This window comes from Lynx canadensis, chromosome A2, assembly GCF_007474595.2.
Source record: "Lynx canadensis isolate LIC74 chromosome A2, mLynCan4.pri.v2, whole genome shotgun sequence".
Classification (NCBI taxonomy): domain Eukaryota; kingdom Metazoa; phylum Chordata; class Mammalia; order Carnivora; family Felidae; genus Lynx; species Lynx canadensis.
Genome location: NC_044304.2, coordinates 116,408,639 through 116,432,435, shown reverse-complemented (window position 1 = coordinate 116,432,435; position 23,797 = coordinate 116,408,639). Strand labels below are relative to the sequence as shown.

At 40.2% G+C, this 23,797-nt stretch overlaps 1 protein-coding gene across 5 annotated transcripts in view; it reads left to right on the top strand.

The window, feature by feature from the left end:
• The window catches only part of OSBPL3 (oxysterol binding protein like 3), a 175,394-nt gene extending 154,300 nt beyond the window's left edge, over positions 1 to 21,094 (top strand). For all 5 annotated transcript variants that reach the window (XM_030308116.2, XM_030308114.1, XM_030308115.2 and 2 more), the window contains 7 exons: positions 3,388 to 3,451; positions 7,851 to 7,929; positions 9,348 to 9,492; positions 12,420 to 12,564; positions 14,255 to 14,381; positions 15,987 to 16,109; positions 19,791 to 21,094. In XM_030308116.2, the coding sequence (XP_030163976.1) occupies positions 3,388 to 3,451; positions 7,851 to 7,929; positions 9,348 to 9,492; positions 12,420 to 12,564; positions 14,255 to 14,381; positions 15,987 to 16,109; positions 19,791 to 19,887 (780 nt within the window). In that variant the 3' untranslated portion in view covers positions 19,888 to 21,094. The remainder of the gene's footprint in view (positions 1 to 3,387; positions 3,452 to 7,850; positions 7,930 to 9,347; positions 9,493 to 12,419; positions 12,565 to 14,254; positions 14,382 to 15,986; positions 16,110 to 19,790) is intronic.
• The last annotated feature ends 2,703 nt before the right edge of the window (positions 21,095 to 23,797 follow it).

The window sequence follows — 23,797 nt, the reverse complement described above, 5'->3', positions numbered from 1 at the left end:
GCCAGAAAAAAAAAAAAAAAAAAAAAAAAAGCAAAATCATTGATACTGTGAATGTTGAGATTTACTCATTCAGGAAACATCCTTTGAACCCATGTAAAGTCATTCTGCGAAGCACTGATTCATGTATCTGACATAATAGTTTTAAAAGGTCGAGGTTGCCTTTTTATGGGACATATATATGCTTTATGGACTGATAGGGCTTCTTTTGTAATTCATGTGGACAGTGTATTTATCCCTGTTTTATGGGATTTAAAATTATTACACAAGAGGTTTATAGTTTGTATATACTGTATTTTGCTTTAATGTTTACATTTGGCCCCACCTACAAAATGCCAAATTCTTGATCAAGACTGTGAATCCTACATTTTTTACTACATTGTTTCTGCGGGAATAAATACGATCGCCTTTTAATAATTTACTTTAAAATATGCCTACGTTATGGGGGAGGGGGAACATTCCATAGCTCCTCACCTGCTACAGGGGGAAGGGAGGGGAGAAGTAGGGTGTGGGTGTTGTCTTGCCTCATTTAGTTTTATATGATCCCAAGGTTTAAAAATTAACTCCACTGCTTTCATTGATAGTCCGGAGTGGGTGTGGGGTCGGCAGGGGTGCGGAGGCAGTGGGGAGAAAAGAGGGATGGGTTTGCAACATTTTGTGATAAAAAGTATCTCCAAAGGAGTTCAATTAAAAAAGAAGACAATGGGGCACCTGGGTGGCTCAGTTAGTTAAGCATCTAACTTCGACTCAGGTCGTAATCTCAAGGCTTGTGGGTTCAAGCCCGGAGTCGGGCTCTACACTGATAGCTCAGAGTCTGGAGCCTGCTTCGGATTCTGTGTCTCCCTCTCTCTCTGCCCCTCCCCTGCTCATGCTCTCTCTCTCTCTCTCTCTCAAAAATAAATAAACATTAAAAAAATAATTATATTAAAAAATAAAAAGGAAGACAATGAAGGCCAGCAGAGCATTTTAGGAGTTAGGCTTCTAAAGCATGCTGGAAGTAAAAATTGACCTGAAAAATCCCATAGGCACAGAGCGAGGCTACATTTTTTTTATTCATTACTTACATATAAAACCCAGTGGTCATCCCAACAAGTGCCCTCATCCCCATCAACTTTGTTTGTTCTCTGTATTTAAGAGTCTCTTATGGTTTGCCTCCATCTCCATTTTTATCTTATTTTTCCTTCCCTTCCCCTATGATCATCTGTTAAGTCTCTCAAATTCCACAAACGGGTAAAATCATGGGATAGCTTTCTCTGACTGACTTACTTCATTTAGCATAATACCTTCCAGTTCTATCATTGTTGCAAATGGCAAGATTTCATTCATTTTCATACCGACTTGTACTCCATTGTATATATATAACTACACCTTCTTTATCCATTCATCCATTGAGGGACATTTGGGCTCTTTCCATACTTTGGCTATTATTGATAATGCTGCTATAAACATTGGGGTGCATGTGCCCCTTCAAACCAGCATTTTTGTATCCTTTGGATAAATTCCTAGTAGTGCAATTGCTGGGTCATAGGGTAGTTCTATTTTTAATCTTTTGAGGAACCTCCACTCTCTTTTCCGGAGCAGATGTACCAGTTTGCATTCCCACCAGCAGTGCAAGAAGGTTCCCCTTTCTCCACATCCTCGCCAACATCTGTTGTTTCCTGAGTTATTGATTTTAGCTACTCTGACCGATATGAGATGGTATCTCATTGTGGTTTTGATTTGTATTTCCCTGATGATGAGTGTTGTTGAGCGTCTTTGCTTGTGTCTGTTTGGAGAGGGGCTACATTCTTAAGAGGTCTGTGGTAACTAAAACCATCCAAGGGACAGCAAATTTGCATCTCCCACCTTGTATCAGAACTAGGATTTATGGTCACTGAGACCTGAAAGATACCTGCCCTGTTGAAATCGGGTCAAGCTGGCACAGTTGAAATGCCATCAGTTAAATGTGTATGTGGCACGGCTCTCTCCCTGAGTTCCTCACCCAGCAGAGTGGCACCTATGAGTGGTTTTCATATCATGTTCCTTGTTACAGCTGAGGGTCCAGAGCAAGGTAAGAGGAGTCACCTCCTCGCTGGAAACCACTGATACGCACCAAAACTGCTGCCTTTTACCTCTCTCTCTTCCCTCTCAATGTGTTTGGGAAATGTTACTTAGTTTCTCTGGGTTTGGTCTCCTCATGTGTGACGTGAAGGTATTAGGCTAGATGCTCTAAGTATAAGATACTTCACTGAGAACCAGCTAAGTCACAGAAATTTTGAAACATTGTTGTCGGCATAACTCTGGTTTCACTGGTACTGAATCCTAGTAACCGTACATTCGCCACTCACATGCCTGGAGTTACTAAGATAACAAGGAAATCTAACTCAGGAGCCATGTTTCCTTTAGCTTCTTCATTAGTGAATAAAACAGAAATAATGACCCCAGTGACAGAACACAGGGGGATGTGCCATAGTCTCTATTCCAGGGGATTCTCTTTCCTAGAACAAAATTACATTATTCACTGAAGATATTTTTATCTTGACAGAAAATGAATAAAATGTGTATCTTAGCAGTTGGCTAACATTTCTTCAATGATTGTTTGGCTCTTTAAAAAAAATTTTTTTTTAACACTTTGTTTTATTTTTTGAGAGACGGAGTCAGAGCAGGGGACGGGCAGAGAGAGAAGGAGACACAGAATCTGAAGCAGGCCCCAGGCTCTGAGTTGTCAGCGCAGAGCCTGATGCAGGCCTCGAACTCACGAACTGTGAGTTCATGACCTGGGCCAAAGTCAGATGCCTAACCGACTGAGCCACCCAGGTGCCCTGGCTCTTTCTTTTATAGAAACATTATTCTTTTAAAAAATTATCTTGGATCAATCAGTCTTTTAGGTGACTTGGAAAGAGGCTGGGCTTTGTGATACAGAGCTTTAAAAGGAGCAAAATCTGAGCTGGAGCATTTTAGTGTGGCTCAGAAGCAGCATTCTAAAATATCTATTATCTGACATCTTAATTAAGACATTTGCAGGTACTTTCACAACAGCTAATAGAGATTTTTGACATTGGTAGCCAGTGTCAGATTATATGGTTTATGAACAGGTGCCCTTGCATGCCCTTGCTTTTGCTTCACACTTTCCAAAACATCTCTTTATCCTCAACATTTGCCTCTTTGGCTGTTTTTCCCAGAGCTTCCAGACGCTTCCATCACCTGATTTCTTCTTAGGCCTGAGGAATTTGAGCAAATCAGGGCTGAGTGTATCAGGAGCGCCCTCTTGAGGACAGACTTGTTGAAGGAAAACTAAACTTTGCTTTGACACTGCACACTGTTACATCTCAAGGCCAAGGGTGAAGGAATGGATTTTATGAGACGTGAAAGTCAATTAATTTTTTGTTTTCTGGATTTTACTTCCATTAGGTCAGCCACCATCCACCTATCTCTGCATGTCACGCTGAGTCTGGAAATTTTGTTTTCTGGCAAGGTAATGTGCTAATATATTTGGCCTCCATCATTTTTTGTAATGTTATAGATTTGTTTTAATCAGGAACTATGGCAAGTGCTTGTTAAGATCAAAAGTATGCCCTGGACGTGGGCTTTGTCGGATGGATTTACACCACTTGGTGTTCATGCCTTCATCTCTGAACAGTTACTGATGTTTGTCTACTTCATAATTAAGGATTCAGGAGGATAATTTAAGTTGTTCCCTTAAAAAAAAAAAAATTTCCATCTATGTCTAGGCCACCACCATTTTATTCCTGTAACTTTTTTCTCTAATTCCACAGCCACTTGAAATGCCTTGTGTATTTCAAGAGACACTAAATACTTACAGGCATTTATCAGAGTCTAGACAACAGGGTTCTTTTTGCTTTTGAAAAATTTAATTTTTTTTCTAAACATCACATTTTATTATTAAAAAATTTTTTTTAATATTTTTATTTATTTTTGAGACAGAGAGAGACAGAGCATGAGCAGGGGAGAGACAGGGAGAGAGGGAGACACAGAATCGGAAGCAGGCTCCAGGCTCTGAACTGTCAGCACAGAGCCTAACACGGGGCTCAAACTCACAGACTATGAGATCATGACCTGAGCTAAAGTCGGATGCTTAACTGACTGAGCCACCCAGGCACCCCTAAACATCACATTTTATATTGCTGACTTTTTTTTAGTTGGGGGGTTGTTGTCCCCATATTCAGTTTATATTTTGGATTTGGGAGGAGGGTGGGTTGTTCTGAAGAATAAATAAGACTGAAAATATTTCCTAAATGGATTAATTAATTTTGTTAAGTTATATATTTATTCAAAAGGCAGAGTGTACTTTAGGAGGAAAATTTGAACATCCTGGGTTTTCAAACAATGATTTTCAAACAATGAGCACACATCAGTTTTTAAAGCATTTTTCTCTGCTCACAGTGATAACACCTGAGTTACCACATTGCCTTTTCAAAAAACTCTATAAAAGTTAAAAGATATATTGGGGCGCCTGGGTGGCGCAGTCGGTTAAGCGTCCGACTTCAGCCAGGTCACGATCTCGCGGTCCGTGAGTTCGAGCCCCGTGTCGGGCTCTGGGCTGATGGCTCAGAGCCTGGAGCCTGCTTCTGATTCTGTGTCTCCCTCTCTCTCTGCCCCTCCCCCGTTCATGCTCTGTCTCTCTCTGTCCCCCCAAAAATAAAATAAACGTTGAAAAAAAAAATTAAAAAAAAAAAGATATAAAAGAATATTTTACAAAAAATAATAATAATAATAATCCCCTCCCTCCACCCCAATCCCCAGCCACTCAGTTCCTCTCTCTGGAGACAATATTGCTTTAGGTTGCAAGTACCGTAGTTCCCTTTCGGAATCTTTGCCAGTAAAGTTTAGAATTGAAGCTTGATTAGAAACTTCTCTAACTTTCACTGAAATCCTCTGGGAAGAATCCTTATAAGATCTCTAACTTCCTAATTGCTTAGAGTCACTGACCACGGAAGCATATTATGATGATGATGATGTGATGTATTATGTGATGGGAAGGATTTTCTCCCAAGTAGTTTCTGTGTGCCCCTTACCTTACACAACAGTATTCTCTTCAGCCTCCATTCTCCTTTCTCATCAGCCTTTTCCTGGGCAATCCCACCTATTCCCATAGGCTCATGACTCCCAAATCTTGCCTTTTTTTTTTTTTTTTTTAGTTTATTTATTTATTTTGAGAGAGAGAGAGAGAGCAGGGGAAGGGCAGAGAGAGAGAGAGAGAGAGAGAGAGAGAGAGAGAGAGAATCCCCTAAGTAGCCTCCATGCTATCAACACAGAGCCCAATGTGGGGCTTGACCTCACAAACCTGTGAGATCATGACCTGACCCCAGATCAAGTGTCAGACGCTGAACCAACTGAGCCACCCACGTGCCCCTCTTGCTTTTTAATCCAATCTGACATTTCTCTGCCTTTTAATCAGGTTGTTTAAACCAGTTACACTTATTATGATTATTGATGAAGTTGGGTTTAAATGTGGCCTCCTATTATCTGTTTTCTGTTTGTTGCATCTGTTCTTTGTTCACCTTGTTTTCTTTCTCTGCCTTCTTTGGGACTGAGTACTTTCTATGATTCCATCATACCTCCTTTGTTGGCTTATTAGCTAAAACCTCTGTTTCATTGTTTTAGTTGTTACTTTAGGGTTTATATTATGTATCTTTAATATAGTCTATCTTCCAGTAATATGCCACTTCACATATAGTGTAATAAACTTACAAAAGTATACCTCCATTTCCCTTCTCCTAACCTGTGACCTCTGTGCTACTGTGAACATAACATTTTATTTACGTACATTATAAACCCCACAATACAACATTACTGTTTTTGCTTTAAACAGCCAATTATCTTTTTATGGTAACAACTTTATTGAGATAAAATTTGTATGTCATACAATTCCCCTATTAAAAAGTATAATTCACTGAGTTTTAGTATATTCACAAAGTTGTCCAGTTACCATCACAATCAATTTTAGAACATTTTTAAATATTTATTGTCCAATTGGCTTCCATACAACACCCAGTACTCATCCTAACAAGTGCCCTCCTTAATACCTATCACCCGCTTTCCCCTCTCCCCCACCCTCATCAACCCTCAGTTTGTTCTCTGTATTTAAGAGTCTCTTATGGTTTGCCTCCCTCCCTCTCTATTTGTAACTTTATCCACCTTTCCCTTCCCCCATGGTCTTCTGTTAAATTTCTCAGGATCCACATATGAGTGAAAGCATATGGTATCTGTCTTTCTCTGACTTATTTCACTTAGCATAATCCCTCCAGTTCCATTCGTGTTGCTGCAAATGGCAGGATTTCATTCTTTCTCATTGCCAAGTAGTATTCCATTGTATGTATCCATCCATAGTTGATGGACATTTAGGCTCTTTCCATAATTGAGCTATTGTTGAAAGTGCTGCTATAAACATTGGGGTTCATGTGCCCCTATGCATCAGCACTCCTGTATACCTTGGGTAAATTCCTAGTAGTGCTATTGCTGGGTCGTAGGGTAGTTCTATTTTTAATTTTTTGAGGAACCTCCACACTGTTTTCCAGAGCAGCTGCACCAGTTTGCATTCCCACCGACAGAACAGTTTCATCACTCCAAAAGAAACCACCCCCACCTACCTACCAGTACCTACCCCACCCCAGCTTCTAATTTCCATCATCCTCTTCCATCCTTAGGCAATCCCTTACCTACTTTCTATCTCTATGGATTTGCCTATTAGGAATATTTTACAGACGTGAAATCATGTGGCCAAGGGCTGCCTGCTACCAGCCCTATCACTCCCCTGCATCATGGCCACGGCCCCCTACCAGCCTCCCTCCTTTCACCTTGCTCCCCTATGGTCTGTGTATTGTCATGCAGCAGTCAGAGGGATCACCCTCTCTGCCATTGTTTTTCTATTCCTTTTTTTAAAAATTCTGTTTTTACTCTGTTCTTTTTCCATTTGTGTCTTCCAGTTGGTGCCACCATTTATGCAAATGAGAAAACTATGAGACCATCTACAAATTCTCCCTGTCTGTCACAATCGGCATCTAATTTGTCAGCTAGTTCTATTCCTACTTCTTTCCTGGTTTTGGGATCATTCCCTTCTACTCTGTCTGCTACAGCCTTAGGTCACTTCACCCTCACTTATCCTTGGAGCAATTACAGCAACCTTGTAACCTGTCACCTTGCTTCTCATCTTTTGTTCTCCTGGTCCATTTTCTGTATTGGTCCCAATTGCCTCTGCAAAGTCTGTATCTAATCGCATGAGTTTTCTGTCTAACCAAACATCTTATTTTCCCCCAGCGTATACACACCAGATGTCTTAGCCTGGCTTCTAGAGCCCATTGTTTTTGTACTCAGTCTGTCTTTCAGCTCGTCTCGCTGAACAATCCAAGACCTGTGGGACAGAACCACGCCATGTTCTCTTATACCTCTCTCCCTTTGAACAAGCTGTCTTCTGCCTTCTATTGCTTTTTTTCCTGCCTAGTGAACTCCTGCTTATTCTTCAGAGCCCAGTCTAAGTGCCCCCTTCAGACAGGCCTCTTCTGATGCTTTTCCCCACCCATGTTGGTCATTCCTACTTCTATGGTTCCATTTCTTCTTAAACATACTCGGTTACAGCCTGTGCCTCTCTTTGTGGGCATTACTTGTTTTCACTTTTGTCTCCCTTTCATACTGTGAGTTCTTCTAAGGGAAGGAACTTACCTTATAATTTTAGTTCCCCGATTCTGTTCCAGATACTCAATTGGTACATATATTGAATGAAAACTTATCCTGTATAATAATGAATTTTATTATGAAGAGGTTCTATATAGTGGTTGATCATTCATGCAGCCTAAGAATTCTCTGATCTGTGTGGCTCTCCTTTTAAATATGTACTAATTGGTATTTCATTTCAGATGTGAGATGGAAAAACAAATTCTGGGGCAAATCCATGGAAATTGTCCCCATTGGCACCACCCACGTGACTCTGCCAGCGTAAGTTCTTCTGTGCTTAGGAACTTTATAGAATTTAGGGCCAAGATACAGCTTTAGGAATGGGACTCCCATTGTCCCCCATGGTGTTGAGTATATGTTTTTTCCCTTTTCATTGGCCGACAGTAAGTTCAAATGTACCTCATTTTGACAAGCTCACATTTTCTCTCCTTCAAACGGAAATGCCACCTGGAAACCAAAGCTCATTGAACAAAAGCTCTTTTAAAACTCGTTTCCACTTCTAACAAAATTAAGAATGGTGGTTTGCCTTAATATTGTTGTCCTACCTCACTGTCAGAATTCCTTTAAAGAAAGATATGGACTTGATCCTACAGAGATTATTGGTACTCATTTATAAAGCCAAATGGCTGTGAGTGTGGCCTCCGGGACTGGGCTAATAGGACTCGTGTACTCACCCTGCCATTTACTAATTGCAAATCCTTGGGCAGGTTACTTAATCTTTCTGACCACTAGTTCCCTCATCTATAAAACACGAGAAATAAACCACCTACTTTGCAGGGCTTATGAAGATTAAAGGAATAATGTACATAAAGCACTTTAAAGAGTACTTGGCAAATAGTATATGCCATGTAAGTGTTTGGTCTTATTATCGTTATCCTCGTAATTATTATATGACTCTGTAAGTCTGAATACTTTCTCATTGTAAAAAGATTTAAGATATGTGTAAGATTTATATATAAAATAGGGGCGCCTGGGTGGCTTAGTTGGTTAAGCGTCTGACTTTCGCTCATGTCATGATCTTGTGGTTTGTGAGTTCAAACCCTGCAACCAGGCTCTGTGCTGACAGCTCAGAGCCTGGAGCCTGCTTCGGATTCTGTCTCCCTCTCTCTCTGCCCCTCCCCCACTTGCGCTCTGTCTCTCTCTCAAAAATAAATAAACATTAAAAATTTTTAAAGAAAGATTTATCTATAACATAGATATGTGTCTTTGCATATACATATATACATATGTATGCGTGTGCACATATATACATATATGTGTGTATGCATGTGCATATGTGTGTAGAGAGCAGATTGTGGAAGATGCCCCCACCTTCCCCATTGCCTCTTCCATTTTCTAGTTTGGTGACTTTCGGCAAGTCACCTCTGGCTCTCAGTTTTCTCCTCTGTCAAAGGAGAGAGTGGGTTGTTTGAGGACATCACCAGCTTCCAGTGAAGTCCCTGTCAGCTTCCAGAGTGGCCGTCTCTGACTGCTGCTCCCCTCTGTGACACGGATGACTCCTGGGGGAGTGGAAGTCAGAATGCCCAGCATGGCTTAGGCACCCAGTTGGTTCTGGAAATGAAGGAAGGAGTAATTCATTATGTGACTTTTTTTTTTTTTTTTTTTTAATAGCAATATCTGTTTGCATTTGCTGCTGGCTCTTCTGGGAATTGTTAATGCCACCATTTCCTCCTTTTTAGCTTTGGAGATCATTTTGAGTGGAACAAAGTGACCTCTTGCATCCATAACATCTTAAGTGGGCAGAGATGGATTGAGCACTATGGGGAGATTGTCATCAAGAACCTGAATGATGACTCCTGCCACTGCAAAGTGAATTTCATAAAGGTAACCGCCAGAAAGGCCTTGGCAGAGCAGGGCCTCCGGGCACAGGACATCCCAGGGAACTTTTCACCTTCACCCTTGTGCCATCAGGCAAGCAATGCCGGGGGATCCCTGGTGTTCCCCCCTCCCAACCCCTCTCACCTGGACCAGGGTTGTGGCCCCTTCGAGCCTCCCTCCTTCCACTCTTACTCCCCTGTGGTCTGTCCTCACTGCAGCAGCCAGAGGGACTCTTATACAATGTAATTCATCATGCTACCTTATGGAGGAAGCTTGAAGACATTATGCTGAGTGTAATAAGCCAGACACAGGACAGGTATTGTGTGACTCCACTTTTGAGGTACCTAGAGCAGTCAGATTCATAGAGACAAAAAGTAGAATGGTGATGCCCGGGGCTGGTGGGTTGGGGAATGGCAGTTAGTGTTTCATGGATACACGGTTTCAGTTTGGGAAGATGAAAAAGCTCTAGAAATATAAAATGATGATGGTTACACAACATAGTCAATGTGCTTAGTGTCACTGAATTGTACACTTACAAATGATCACAATGGTACATTTTGTTATTTATGTTTTACTAGAATGAAAAAAACAAAAGTCATGCTGTATATCCCAGAATTCCTCCAACAACTTCTGTCTTTCCTAGAGTAAAAGCCTGGCTCCTGACAATGGCCCACAAGGCCCTGTGCACTATGCACTGCCCACCCCCCCATGTTCACACGTGCACACACACACGCACACTGGCACATACACACAATGCGAACACATGTGCATGCACACACACACACACACACACACACACCGGCACACACACAGCTGGCCGCACATATATGAACACACACATGCACACATACCTGCCTGTATATGGATATGTGCACACACGCACACACACAAACACACTCATTCCTCTCCAATTTCAGCTTCCACCAACCCTTCCTCCCCTTCTGACCACACTGGCCTTTCTGTCTCTCCATTTCCTCCTGCTTGGAGCCCTTCTCCACAGATCCTTCATCATCAGCCCTATCTTGTTAGTCAGTCTCTATCATATCCCATTTTCTTCAACATTTTTATTCCCATCTATAGTTAGCTTGCTCACTGTTGGTTTACTTGTGTGTTTTCATCTTCTGTTCCCCACACCCGCCTCACCATCCGTGACTCTGGAGAAGCAAAAGCCTGGTCTAATCTTGCTCACTGCTGTAGGCTGATGTCTGGAAAGGCTCATGAACATTCATAGGGTAAATGAACAGATTGGCCAAAGGCAAAAGCGTGGAATAGTCTGCTTACCTTTCCAAGTGCCTCAATTCCCTTAGATTCCTCTTCCCCTTAAAATTATCATGTACTTAACATGGTCTTAAAGGAACATTTGCATTTAATTAAGATCAAAATCAGAAGCCAAGAGATTAGGCTCTAATTGTGGCATTTCATGCAGGACCTCTCTGCACCACCTGTAGCCTGTAGGGGATATTATGGAGAGATAGATGGAGGTCTTTATTATATCCTATAAATCAGACTAGTAATGTTTGAGGTAATATAAAAATGACTCTGCCTTGAAAACTTCATGTAGCTCAGCACCCTGAGCCAGGTGAAGGCCACCTGGTTCTCAGCACTTTCCCCAAGGAAATGTGCTTGAATCCCATTTCTACCATCTACTTAGTACTCACACACTTAGGGCCAGAGAATAGATTTCTGTGGCTACAAGAAATGAGGGGATTGGCACACTGGACGTACCTCTGGTGTTGAAAGAGAATCTGAAAGCAGATGTGGCCCTTCCCAATGGAGCACAGCCCTTCCTCTGTGGCATCCCCTTGTATTGCCAGCATTGGATTTGTCAGCAAATGTCTATAATAGAAAACCAGACTTCTGCTTCAGAATACACTTAAGAGCCTGGACGGTATCTGTTGCCACTTTCCTCCATTATTACCTGAGTAGAGACCTCAGGTTTACATTTCTGATTCAGCTGTGTGATGCTGCTGTACTCTGTCCTTCCTTCCATCTTCCTCGTAGACACAGAAGGGGGAAACCAAACCACCAGAATATGGCCCCAAAATGCCACTCAACTTTATTGGTTTCCAAATATGGATTCTGTTTTGGCTGAAAATAGCACTGGGAGTTTTGATTTATGAAGTAATGCCTTCCATTCTTTCTTAGAGATTTTTTTGGGGCAGCCAGGTAATGGGGAGATTAAAAAAAGAAAAAAAAAAAAAAAACCACACAACTCTAGGGAGTTAGACCACCCTCTGCTGGCCACCTTGTGGTACTGTGTAAAACCCACAAGGCTGCGCTGAGCTGAGCTGCTCTCTCAGACCAGGACCATTCCACAGTGTAAATAAGGTTTGCCTAACGTTCCAATGGATTGGATGAACAAATCTAGTTTGGGGGAGAAATAATCGGAGAAACTGAAAATTGGTTGCTTTTATTATGACCAATGTTAAGGAGCCTCCTTCTTGGTTTACAAAAAGCTATCTAGTTCCCATCTAGAAAAATAAAAAAAATACAAGTTATTTCTCTCTTAAATTGCAGTAGTCAGAGCCACAGTGACATCCAGGGAATGGCTATTCCAGAGGAGGGGCTTAGAGGCCAACCGCTTTATTTGGCCGAAGTGTGAGACCTGAGACTTTCCTTCTGACGTTGCATGTAGCAGAAGTAGGGAGAAAACCCGTATCTTTCACAAATGTTGCTTGTTCAGTTGCACACTGTAAATAAAGAGTTAGCTGTTAATTTCTATGAAGTAATTAAAAGTATGATTTGTTTAAAAAGCCAGAACCCAGAACCAGCACACTATATACAATGCAGAATCATTCTTTTTTTTATTTTATTATTTTTTTTAATGCAGAATCATTCTTGTGGTTTTTTTCTCTTTCCTTTGCTTTTCCTCTTAATATCTGTAATAAGTTGACCCCAAAGTACTAAACAAATAACTTATATTTGAATCCTAGGCAAAATACTGGAGCACTAATGCCCGTGAGATTGAAGGTACGGTATTTGACAAGAATGGAAAAGCCGTGCATCGGCTCTTCGGGAAATGGCACGAAAGCATCTACTGTGGGGGCTCCTCCTCGTCCACTTGTGTCTGGAGAGCAAGTTAGTATTCGGGTTAATCACTTCTGAGCCAGGGGTGGGGGACATGGCCAGAGGAACCGCAGGCGGGCTGGCAGCAGTGTCTGTCTCGTACCTCTAGCCTCTACCTGCTTTGAACTCCATTCGAGCGGTCAGCCCTTCTTTCATTCAGTAATCATTATCTCAGCCTCATCCTTATGCTTCTCAACAACACCTCAGTTGGCCTGCTAGGTCCTGGGTTCTTAATCCTGGAACAAAACCATTGGTCACTTAATCCGTGGTCACTCTCTCTGAGGAAATCTTCCAGGCCACACACATCACGCCTGTGCCTATCTTGGGCACTAAGGAGTGTTCGTGAAGCACAGGAAGTCATTCTAGAGTAAGAATGAATAAAGAGGAAACTGTCAGTAGACAAGAAGAGTGACCTGGGGCTTCTACAAAAGTCAGGGGTCTCCCGGATTCACCCAATACCATTAACCACTCTGATGTCTCTTGTAATTCTAAAAAAAATAGCCCTTGAGCAGCTGTGGGGAGAAAGGGCTAGGGAAGCCAAACCTTCATAACATGTCCCCCCAAACCTTTTAAGACGTTTGTCCATCTTTTAAGTCTTGGTCATATTATAGAACCACCATTTTGAGATACCACCACGAGAATGCTTTGGGCTGATCAAAACAAAACAAAATAAAACAAAACCATTCTAATAGTGACTTAAATCATTAGGATGTGTGCTGTTACTTAACAAGGAAGGGGTAGGATGGGCCGTGTTTGTTATACAGGCAACTTAGCTGTGTCAAGAGCACAGACCATTGAGGACACATTTTGTCACTCCCAATGTAGCAGTGATACATTGCAGGGGCCCAAGGCTCTGGGTGGTGGCAGCCTGGCAGCTTGAAACTGTGGCAGTGGCCCCATCCTTTGAAGGGTGGAGGCATCCTTCCCCTGCTGGGCCTTGTCGTCTGGGCCTGTGGTGGCAGTGGTAGCCCTGATGATCTCTGAATCACCTTCCCACTCATTCTTCCCTTTGCTTGAGGGTTAACACATGTTTGCAGCTGGGTAACTTGATGGAAGCATCCTGTAAAATACCAGTGGTCCAACAGCCTTACTTCATTTGGTCCCCTTGACATCCAGCTGGCAGTATTTCTGCCGGTATAATCCCACGTCTATTCCCGGCTTCCACTGAGTTAGTTTTAAATATAAATGTGTAAGATATGGAGGGACAAGACTTGGTAAAAGGAAGGGCAGGAATGGAAAAAAGAATAACATTGACCACTTGCTATGGGTTCAACACTATTTTAGGTACTAGACAGAGTTCCAGGAGGATTTGACATTTCTTAAATGAAAAATGGATTCTCCAGAGTGAGAGTGTTGTTAGTCAGGAAAACATGGACCCAGAGTTCTTTTTCACATGTTTATTTTTGTAACAAATTATTTTTATAGCTTGCACAGTATAAAAACTTCACAGCATTACATAAATTCCCTATCTGACCACATAAAAGAGGTCTTATCCTTGTAGGTAGAAGAAAACTTACAGAGAAAAAGACTTATGGAGGAACATTCAACACCTATTTGTTAGCCAGAATATTTTAATAGAAATGGAAGAATTTAGAGCTGAGAGAGAAACAATAATAGCTGGTTTGAGATGAAAAAGGTGAAGGAATTAAAATGTAATGTAAATGAAAGGAAGTTGGAAATGAATGATTTCTTTTTCTTTTAGATCCCATGCCAAAAGGCTATGAGCAATATTATGGCTTCACACAGTTTGCCCTAGAATTAAATGAAATGGATCCATTATCAAAGTCTTTATTACCACCTACTGACACTCGATTTAGACCAGACCAAAGGTAAGGACTTTTTAAAGATCTTTATCTCTAGAGATGTAAAACCCTTTATAAAGAGTCTTACTAACAACTCCCAGGCCATCAGAGGAGCTTGAGAGAGACAATGTCGTTAGGAGTAGAGGTCTAGGAGGACTGAAAACAATCATGTCATGGAAGGAATGGAGCCCAGCTTAATTCTATGTGTGGCCTGGCCTTTATTCATCAGTAAAGCCTTATTTCTATTGAAATATCCCCCCAAAGTGTTTATTTTTAAGAGTTTTACTGCCTATAATAATATAGAACTTATAACTGTGTATTTGAAAGAGTGAAAAACACCCAATTCCTTTACACTTCAGATTTAAATTATTTTGGTGCACAAAACCTAACTTCTCGTTCTAGGTTTGCTGGCCACAAGCTGTGTCATCTTTCTTAGTCTCAGTTTCCTATTCTGTATAATAGAAATAATTATCTCTGCCCTGGGGCCTAATTAAGACTCAAAACCCAGAAAGGAAATAGGAAAATTATATATTTGACTTTATTTAAAAAAAACAAACAAACTTCTTCATGGCAAAGTAAAAAAATATTTTTATACCCAGAGTCAAAAAAACAAACGACAAACTGGGAAATCTATATTTCAACTCATTTCATGAATTGGTTTCAAAAATCAAGATTAACTCACTAAAAAAAAAAAAAAAAAAAGACATAGGAAAATGAACTGTTCCAAAGTAGGAATGCAGACATCCCTTAAACATATGAAAAGATGCTTAGTCCCACTGAAAGAAATGCATATTTTCAAAAATTTTTAAAAAAGTTTATTTTGGGGGGGAGAAATAGAGAGCAAGCAGGGGAGGGGCAGAGAGAGAGAGAGAAGAAAAGAAAAAAGAAAAAAAAACCCAAGCAAGCTCTGCACTGTCAGCATGGAGCCCGATGCGGGGCTCAAACTCACGAACTATGAGATCATGACCTGAACTGAAATCAAGAGTTGGATGCTTAACCGACTGAGCCACCTACGTGCCCCAAGAAATGCATATTTTTAAAAAATATATAGACATACTAATTCTTAATGTATCAGTAGAAAGATTCAAAAGTTTGATGTACTCTGAGGCTACAGGCAAAAGGTATGGTGAGGAAACAGGTGGGATGAGAGATGGGGATGAAAGGGACAATTCCTTTTATAGATCTGATTTTTTGAGCCATGTATATGTCACCGGTTCAAAAAAATATATCTTGGGGCACATGGGTGGCTCAGTCAGTTGAGCGTCCGACTTTGGCTCAGGTCATGATGTTGCAGTTCATGAGTTTGAGCCACACATCGGGCTCTGTGCTGTCAGTGCAGAACCCACTTTGGATCCACTGTCCTACTTTCTCTCTGCCCCTCCCCTACTCACTCTCTGTCTCTCTCTCAAAAATAAATAAACATTTAAAATAATAATAATAATGATGATGATGATGATGATGATGATGTCGTCGTCCCTAACTACCTCAAATTACTGTTTTAAAGGTTGAAGGAGGGTCCTTACCTATAGGGAAGCATTTTGAATATCCAGTCTTAGATACATAATTCTAGAAGTAATGATTACAGTATTTTCTCGGAATTTGTGTTGCTTTATTTTTTCCCTAATGCCTCAGGTTCCTAGAAGAAGGGAACTTGGAAGAAGCTGAAATACAAAAGCAGAGGATTGAACAGTTACAGAGAGAAAGGCGGCGGGTCTTAGAAGAAAATAATGTGGAACACCAGCCGCGGTTTTTCAGGTGTGTGCACATATTGTGTGGGCCATTGGTGGATAGGTACTGGTGACACCTGATGCTTCTGGTATGAAGAGAGTAAATGGGCTGTCCCTTCCCCAAAGGAGAGCCTTCTTGGTGTTTTTCTTGCTTCAGAGTGCAGAAACTTCTCCCCTGGAAAATGGAAATTCTGAGTGGTCTAATTCTTTCTTTTTTTTATTTTATTTTATTTTTTTTTAAGAGAGAGAGAGAACACAAGTTGGGCAGAGGGGCAGAGAGAGAAGGAGAGAATCTTAAGCAGGCTCCACACTTAGCACAGAGACTGATGTGGGGCTCGATCTCATGACCGTGGGATCATGACCTGAGCTGAAATCAAGAGTCAGGCACTCAACGGACTGAGCCACCCAGGTGCCCTGCAAGTGGTCTAATTCTTGAATTGCAGAAGTTACAAAACACTTCAGTTTGGATTTGGAACACTTACTATTAATTTTAAAATAACTTGCCATTAAAGTCCTGTTAAAAATAGACTTAAAGATCTAGAAGGGGCATCAGAGATCATCAGCCCTTTACCCCCTCTTTTATATTAACTGGGCAGAAGCAAAGACCCAGGGAACATAGGAGGCCCCAGGGAAATGTCCTGGACTGGCACCTGGCTCTCCTGACTACTGGACAGGGTTTTGTAGGGTTTTAGGGGCTTTTTTATTGATTTATTAAAAAAAAAAATCAACATTAAAACAGGCGCACATAGAAAAGCCACAGGCTTCTGCCCTACCCCTTCCACCCCAGTGTTGCTTTCAGGGAAGCCAGGGTTTTTTTGTTTGGGGTTTGTTTGTTGGTTGGTTGGTTTTTCGGTTTTTTGTTTGTTGTTTTTGTTTTGTTTTGGTTGCCATTGTGTTTTAATGGATAACGTGAACACTTTTAGGAGGAATTAGCTACTAATCTGTCAGCAGCAGAAATAAAGTCTGTATTCCAAAATAGCAAAAAGTACTATTCATCCCCAAAATATAATGCTTTTTCCCCCTAGAGTCAATGTGCGTTTTGCAAGATCCCTTCTGATCATTTCCCCAGACTCATGAGATAAGCAAATAAAGATCAACCAGAGTTTCATCCCAGAATATTCATAACTTTGTTTAAATATTTTAAAAACAAGACATCTTTAACTATTTTTTAAAGGCAAGAGATAGATAAATGGATAGATTAACAGACTGATCAGTTGATTTGCTGATCAATTGATAGATATACACATATACCTTTAAGTAGGCTAATTTTTTCTTTTTCTTTCATAAATCATCTAGGGTCTTGTGTCTGGTTTTTTTTTTTTTTTTTTTTTTTTTAAAGTAGGCTTCACGGCCAGCATGGAGCCCAACATGGGGCTTGAACTCACAACCCTGAGATCAAGACCTGAGCTGAGATCAAGAGTCAGCCACTTCACTGACGGAGCAAACCAGGCGCACCTCATGTCATTTTTAAACAAGGGAAATTAGATTATTATAAGATGTTCATTGCAGTATATTCAGGATCATTAAAAACTGTAGGTAACTAAACTGTCTCAAGAACTAGGTAGGGAGATTCATCAATTTTACCTAATGTGAAAGTCCACAAAGTCTGTGGAGCTCTATGGGAAATAAATTAACATTTAAATGCAAAATATAAACCATTATCTAGGCTGTTGTTGAAACCATCTAGAATTATGTCTGGAATGGAAAAGGACAGAACATGGATGCAGCCAGGTGGCTCTTTTTCCTCTTGATTGTCTGTTAAATTATCACGCTATTAATGTGGCAATGAAGAGCTGGAGAAAAGGCAAGAATTCTTCAGCAGTAGTGGTCCTGGCAAAGAGGTGACAGAGGAATGTGGGAACAAGGGAAGTGTCCACAGAAATTCCAAGTGGCAACTACAGTTCCTATAGAACTGGGCTCCTCTGTTTCATAGTCAAGTACTAGGTATGCAGACTGGCTTATTTTAGACACATCCCTTTATTAGAATAGGGAAATAAGTGTGATAAGAATCCCTGTTCCTGGGAGGTTGGAGAAACAGGCACTCTCCACTTATGCTTTGAAGCATATGAAATATCAGTCAAAAATTATAAATGTACACCCTCTTTGACATAGTTCTACTTACTGGAATTTTTAATGTGACTATACTTACATATGTACAAAATTACATATTGTTATATGTTTATCATATTGTTATTAACATATGTCTATGATAGCTAGAGATTAAAAACAACCTTCTAAAGGCTCACCAGTAAGGTACCTGTTAAATTGTGGTCCATTTCTACAATGGAATATCATGCGACTGTTTAAAAAGAAATCAGGGTCACCTGGGTGGCTCAGTCAGTTAAGCATCTGACTCCTGATTTCGGCTCAGAGCATGATCTCACAGTTTGTGAGTTCAAGCCCCAGGTCGGGCTCTGTGCTGACAGTGCTGAGCCTGCTTGGGATTCTCTCTCTTCTTTGCTCTCTGCCCCTCCCCTTCCTCAAAAATAAACAAATAAACTTAAAAAAAAAAATCAGGATTCCCTATTGCCACAGAGTCCCCAAACTTTTGGGGACTATAAAATACAAATGGTAAATATTGTTAGTTTTGCAGGCCATAAGGTCTTAGTTGTAATTATTCCAACCCACTGAGTGGCATAAAAGCACCAATAGACAACAGTTAAACAAATGGGCATGGTGGTGTTCCAATAAAAAGGGATTAAGATTAAAGGGTATCTACTTATAAAATAAATACTTCCACAGAGATGAGAAACACAGCATAGGTATAGTTGATAATATTGTAATAATGTATGGTAACAGATAGTGACTACGCTTATTATGGTGACACTGATGTAATGCTGTGTACAGAATTGTTGAATCAATATATTTGTACACCTAAAACAAATATAACAATTTATGTTAATTATACTTCAACTTAAAAAAAAAAAAACAGCATTACAAAGATAGGCAGAAGCCTGGATTTGGCCCTTGGGCTGTAGTTTGCTGAACTTACTGTGACAACAGAAAATGATCTCCAATATATATTGTTATGTCAAAAACTCAAAAGGTAGGACACCACAGAGTGCTGTCATTGTGGAAGAAATGGGAGAGGAGTGGAGTATGTATGTGTATGCATGCGTGCTCACACATGCATGAAATTTCTCTGAAAGAATGAAGCTTATAAGATCATCATTGCCTCTGAAGAAAAGGACTGGAAATCTGGGAGATAGGAATAAGAAGAAAACTTTTAGCTATCTACCCTTTTGTACCTTTTGAATTTTCATCTATTTAATATATTATCTATTCAAAGGATAGTGAACCAAGGCTATTCTCTCCTGACTCTTAATGTCTTCCAATTCCTTTTGTTTTTAATGTTAACTTATCACTTCATTGAACAATCTAGTTGATTTGTAGCTTTTCCATAGTCACACCCAAGGTGTGGCTGTCATCCCAGCCATGTTTTATATATGACAAACTGTTCCCTTATCCATGCTTCTCTCAAGCACCATTTTTCACAGCCTCTAAGTTTGAGAAGTCAAAGTCGGAAGTGACAAAATGGCCTCCAGGCTTCCTGTTCCCTCATAGTTCCCATATGAGATTATCAGGGACATTGTATGTCTGTAAGAATGATAGCCTGGCCCAGGGTTGGGAGGAAGAAAGGAGGGAAAGGGAAGGAGAGAATATGACAGTGTTTTCAGTAGCCTTCAAGAAATTCTTTTATCCTTCACAGGAAATCCAATGATGACTGTTGGGTGAGCAATGGCACCTATTTGGAACTTAGAAAAGATCTTGGTTTTTCCAAACTGGACCATCCTGTCTTGTGGTGAAAAAGGAAAGAAGAATGATACACCTGTACTTCTGTGTTTGCTTTCTGAAGCCACAAACCTGTGTCTATATATTTAAAAGAAATTATCTAGAATGATTACCTGTGCTTAGCTTAGCATTGTATTTAAGTATGTATTTTCTTCAGTAGTTTCCTTTATAATTTCAAATGTTATCACAATTGTTTATATGAATGTAGAACACCTTGATATTTCATTTTATATATAAGCTATTTAATAAAAATGAAAGACTGAATGTTAATGTGTGGGTTAAAAAAAGAAGCTTTAACACTAATTTTCCAAAGGTTAGGAAAATTCAAATTAAATTCATGCCTTATAAAATTATGTTGGAGAAAAAAATTTATCTCTCCCAGGTGCATTAAGAACTAAGAATACCCAGGGTTACTCACTCATGCGTAAGCTACCCAAGTTTAATTTGGTAGCTCCGATATCTTTTTGCCTCCGACAGCTCTTGAATTGCTCATCCAGAACAATTCTGCTGGTGCTGGAGTCCGAAGAATACTTCCATTTTGGTGGTTGGGAGGCTGGTAGGAGATTAGTAGGATGTACGTTTTTATATGACATAGATACGGCACCTTCCTGAAGAGGAAAAGCATTTGAGCTCATCCCTCCCTAGAGTTCTTATTGCCTTATGTGCAAAACTGTGCTCTGTTACTCAGAGAAATTGTCAATCTGAGAAATGCCCATTAGTTAAACACTATAATGGCATCCCAGAGACACAGTAGGAAATCTCTCCTTAGTGAGAACCAAATTCTTGACAAGAAACTGTTTTCTGCTTCCCCCCCCAACCCCACCCCTAGATTCCCCACTCCCTACTTTTCTGTTGAGTATGGAATGTTCCAGTTTAGCATAAAACATACGGTGCATTCCACACAGCAGTTTGACTTTCTAAAAGTTTAGCAAAATAACTGATTGTTTTCAAGAACTCAACAGTTTTTTCTTAAATACTGTTTTGGTATTTTCTACCTCTTAATAACACCATATTTTAGATCTTGTATAAGAAGTTTGACCATCTGCCTTATAGACAAATGTAGAGAATTGATGTTCTTCCTTTGTGTTGTGTTCTGATGAAGCTTTGTCTTATCTCTTTCCTACACTTTCTTCTTACTCATTTCCCTCTTTTGTGAGTCTTGCAGCAGTCTTGAATAATACAGATGATAACTCCTGAAAGGGGAAACTTTGTCTTTTTAAATATGTTATTTTATTTTTTTTAAATTTTTTTTTTTTCAACGTTTATTTATTTTTGGGACAGAGAGAGACAGAGCATGAATGGGGGAGGGGCAGAGAGAGAGAGGGAGACACAGAATCGGAAACAGGCTCCAGGCTCTGAGCCATCAGCCCAGAGCCTGACGCGGGGCTCGAACTCACGGACCGCGAGATCGTGACCTGGCTGAAGTCGGACGCTTAACCGACTGCGCCACCCAGGCGCCCCAAATATGTTATTTTAAAGTACAATAATAGAATCTGTGCAGTAGTTGAAGTGTGTTATCAAAGTAGTTCCAACTTCTGCCCAGATTACGTTAAAACCAAAGCGTAATTTTTAAGTCTTTGACTCTATTGTCCATAACAGTCCTATGGAATATCAAGTATAATGGTGTGTTAAACAGTTTTCGCCAGAAAACACTTACAGATACTTAAATAATTTCAGAGCATGTAGAATTCCAGGAATGAAAAGTAGAATAAGTATCGGGAAAAAAAGAACACATGATTTTTTTTCAGTTTACACCAAATAATCAACTAGTTGGACAGTATTGCACTTTCAAAGTGTAAAGTTACTGAAAGTGAGTCATGGCCTTTTGGAATTTGCAAATGATTAGCATTTTAAAACAACAAATGATTCCTTAAATATTACATTCATTCATTCCATTTTATCAAGAAGTCAAGATGAACACAATGTGAATGTCATTTCCATTTCTAAGCAGTTAAAGGATGCAATCAGATTCTTTGGTACGTGCTTTGTTCTTTTCTTTTCAAGCATATATCCAAAGTCTGCTCGCAGAGAGGAAGAAGCAGGCTGTAGATGTAAGGATACCCTAGGGGAAAACAAACCTAGTTTTCACAATGTGAAGGAAAATGTGGACTTTTAGCCATATCGACTATGAAATAGGCCTCCTCCAGAGGCTGGCTCAAAAAAGAAACAACAACAGGGGCGCCTGGGTGGCGCAGTCGGTTAAGCGTCCGACTTCAGCCAGGTCACGACCTCGCGGTCCGTGAGTTCGAGCCCCGCGTCAGGCTCTGGGCTGATGGCTCAGAGCCTGGAGCCTGTTTCCGATTCTGTGTCTCCCTCTCTCTCTGCCCCTCCCCCGTTCATGCTCTGTCTCTGTCCCCCCCAAAAAAAAATAAATAAACGTTGAAAAAAAAAAAGGAAACAACAACAAAACCAAGATGGGCAGCCTGAATGGGTGTAGCATTGTTATATAGTATTTGGAAATTTTTTAATTGTCCCCGTGCTGTTATTTCAATTGATTTTATGCTTTATATTGGAGTCACAAAGATAAATGGACCAAATATCACCTTTGTAGTCCTCTTATTTGAGATGGAAACAGAGGTGAATTAGAAAATAGTACAGAACTATATGCAAATTTAAAAAGCTACTAGTACCAGCATCTGTAAAGGGCTTTTCTAAAATTTAAACAGCTTAGTGAGTCATACTGTTGTAATCTTAAAAGTACCTTGAGGGGGAAATGGCTTCTTTTTTCCTTTAGTCCCTATTCTCAAAAGCACCTTCCCATGTCATTTGTAGCTCAAGGGTATTTCATATTTTTAAGATAAAGAAAACAAACGTGGCATTCTTTGGGAAGAATTGAAGTAGAATCTGACTTTCTGAACTTTGAAAATCCCAATTAAACAATTGCAGTCACTGCACCATCTAAGATATGCTGTAACCAACCTCCCTTTTATTCCTGATGATTCTATCCCAAATCCATGGGGAATTACACAGATACTCTTGGGAATGGGACTTTGCACCGTCAACCACATTGTACTTCAGAAGTTCCTATGGCCACTATCGATTACCCCAAGTTGCAGGTGATTCATTCAGCAGAAACCAGCACTCTCCAGTGTATCCAGACAGCACATGGCTTCCCTCTGCTGACCCAAAGCACAGTCTGGTATTTCCCGAGTCAAATGTAATAATCAGAATCACAGGGCGGCTCTCCATGCCATTCGCCTCCCAAAAGTCAGGCCAGTTCTGGTACTAATTTAACCAGAGTTCACTTTAGGACAACAGTCCAGTTATCTATCAAGGAAAGTACCCCAATAGCCCACAATCTTTGTTTGCTTCCTGTGGGGCTCTCTGGAAGAGAAAAACAAACCTCAAAAATACTTGATTGTTTATTTGAGCTGCTGCCTTTCTCACATTCTGCTTATAATTACCATCAGTAAATCATTTACTTGAACTTCAAGTATTGTCCCTCATCCGTATTTTCCAGATTTATGATGAGTGGTCTTGTTCGACCATTAACAGTGTCAACCCTAAAAGAAAAACCATAAAGTTCTTATTTCGCTGTTGAATTTTGTTGTAGGCTTACTAACATATTCCAGAAGTTCTATCATGCCCTCAAACTATCGTATAATTTTCTCAGACCTTTTTTTTAAAGTTATGAGTAGGAGCAATAAAGTTGTTCTTGTGATGTTAGGAATAATAGTTCCAATGTATTGGCATAATTTATTTGAATGTCTTTAATTTTGATATTAACATCAGCATAAATCTATTTTTGCTACCAGATGATAGCTATTTTCATGTGCTCAACTTCCCTCTGCATATATGAATCTGTTATTCGGTGTTAGTCTTTATTTCCCTGTGTTGGAAATATGTATCACGTAAGTATCTGTAAATCATGACAAAATGCAAACCACTTCCTGAGACTTCTGTTTGGGTTATGCAATGATAAAA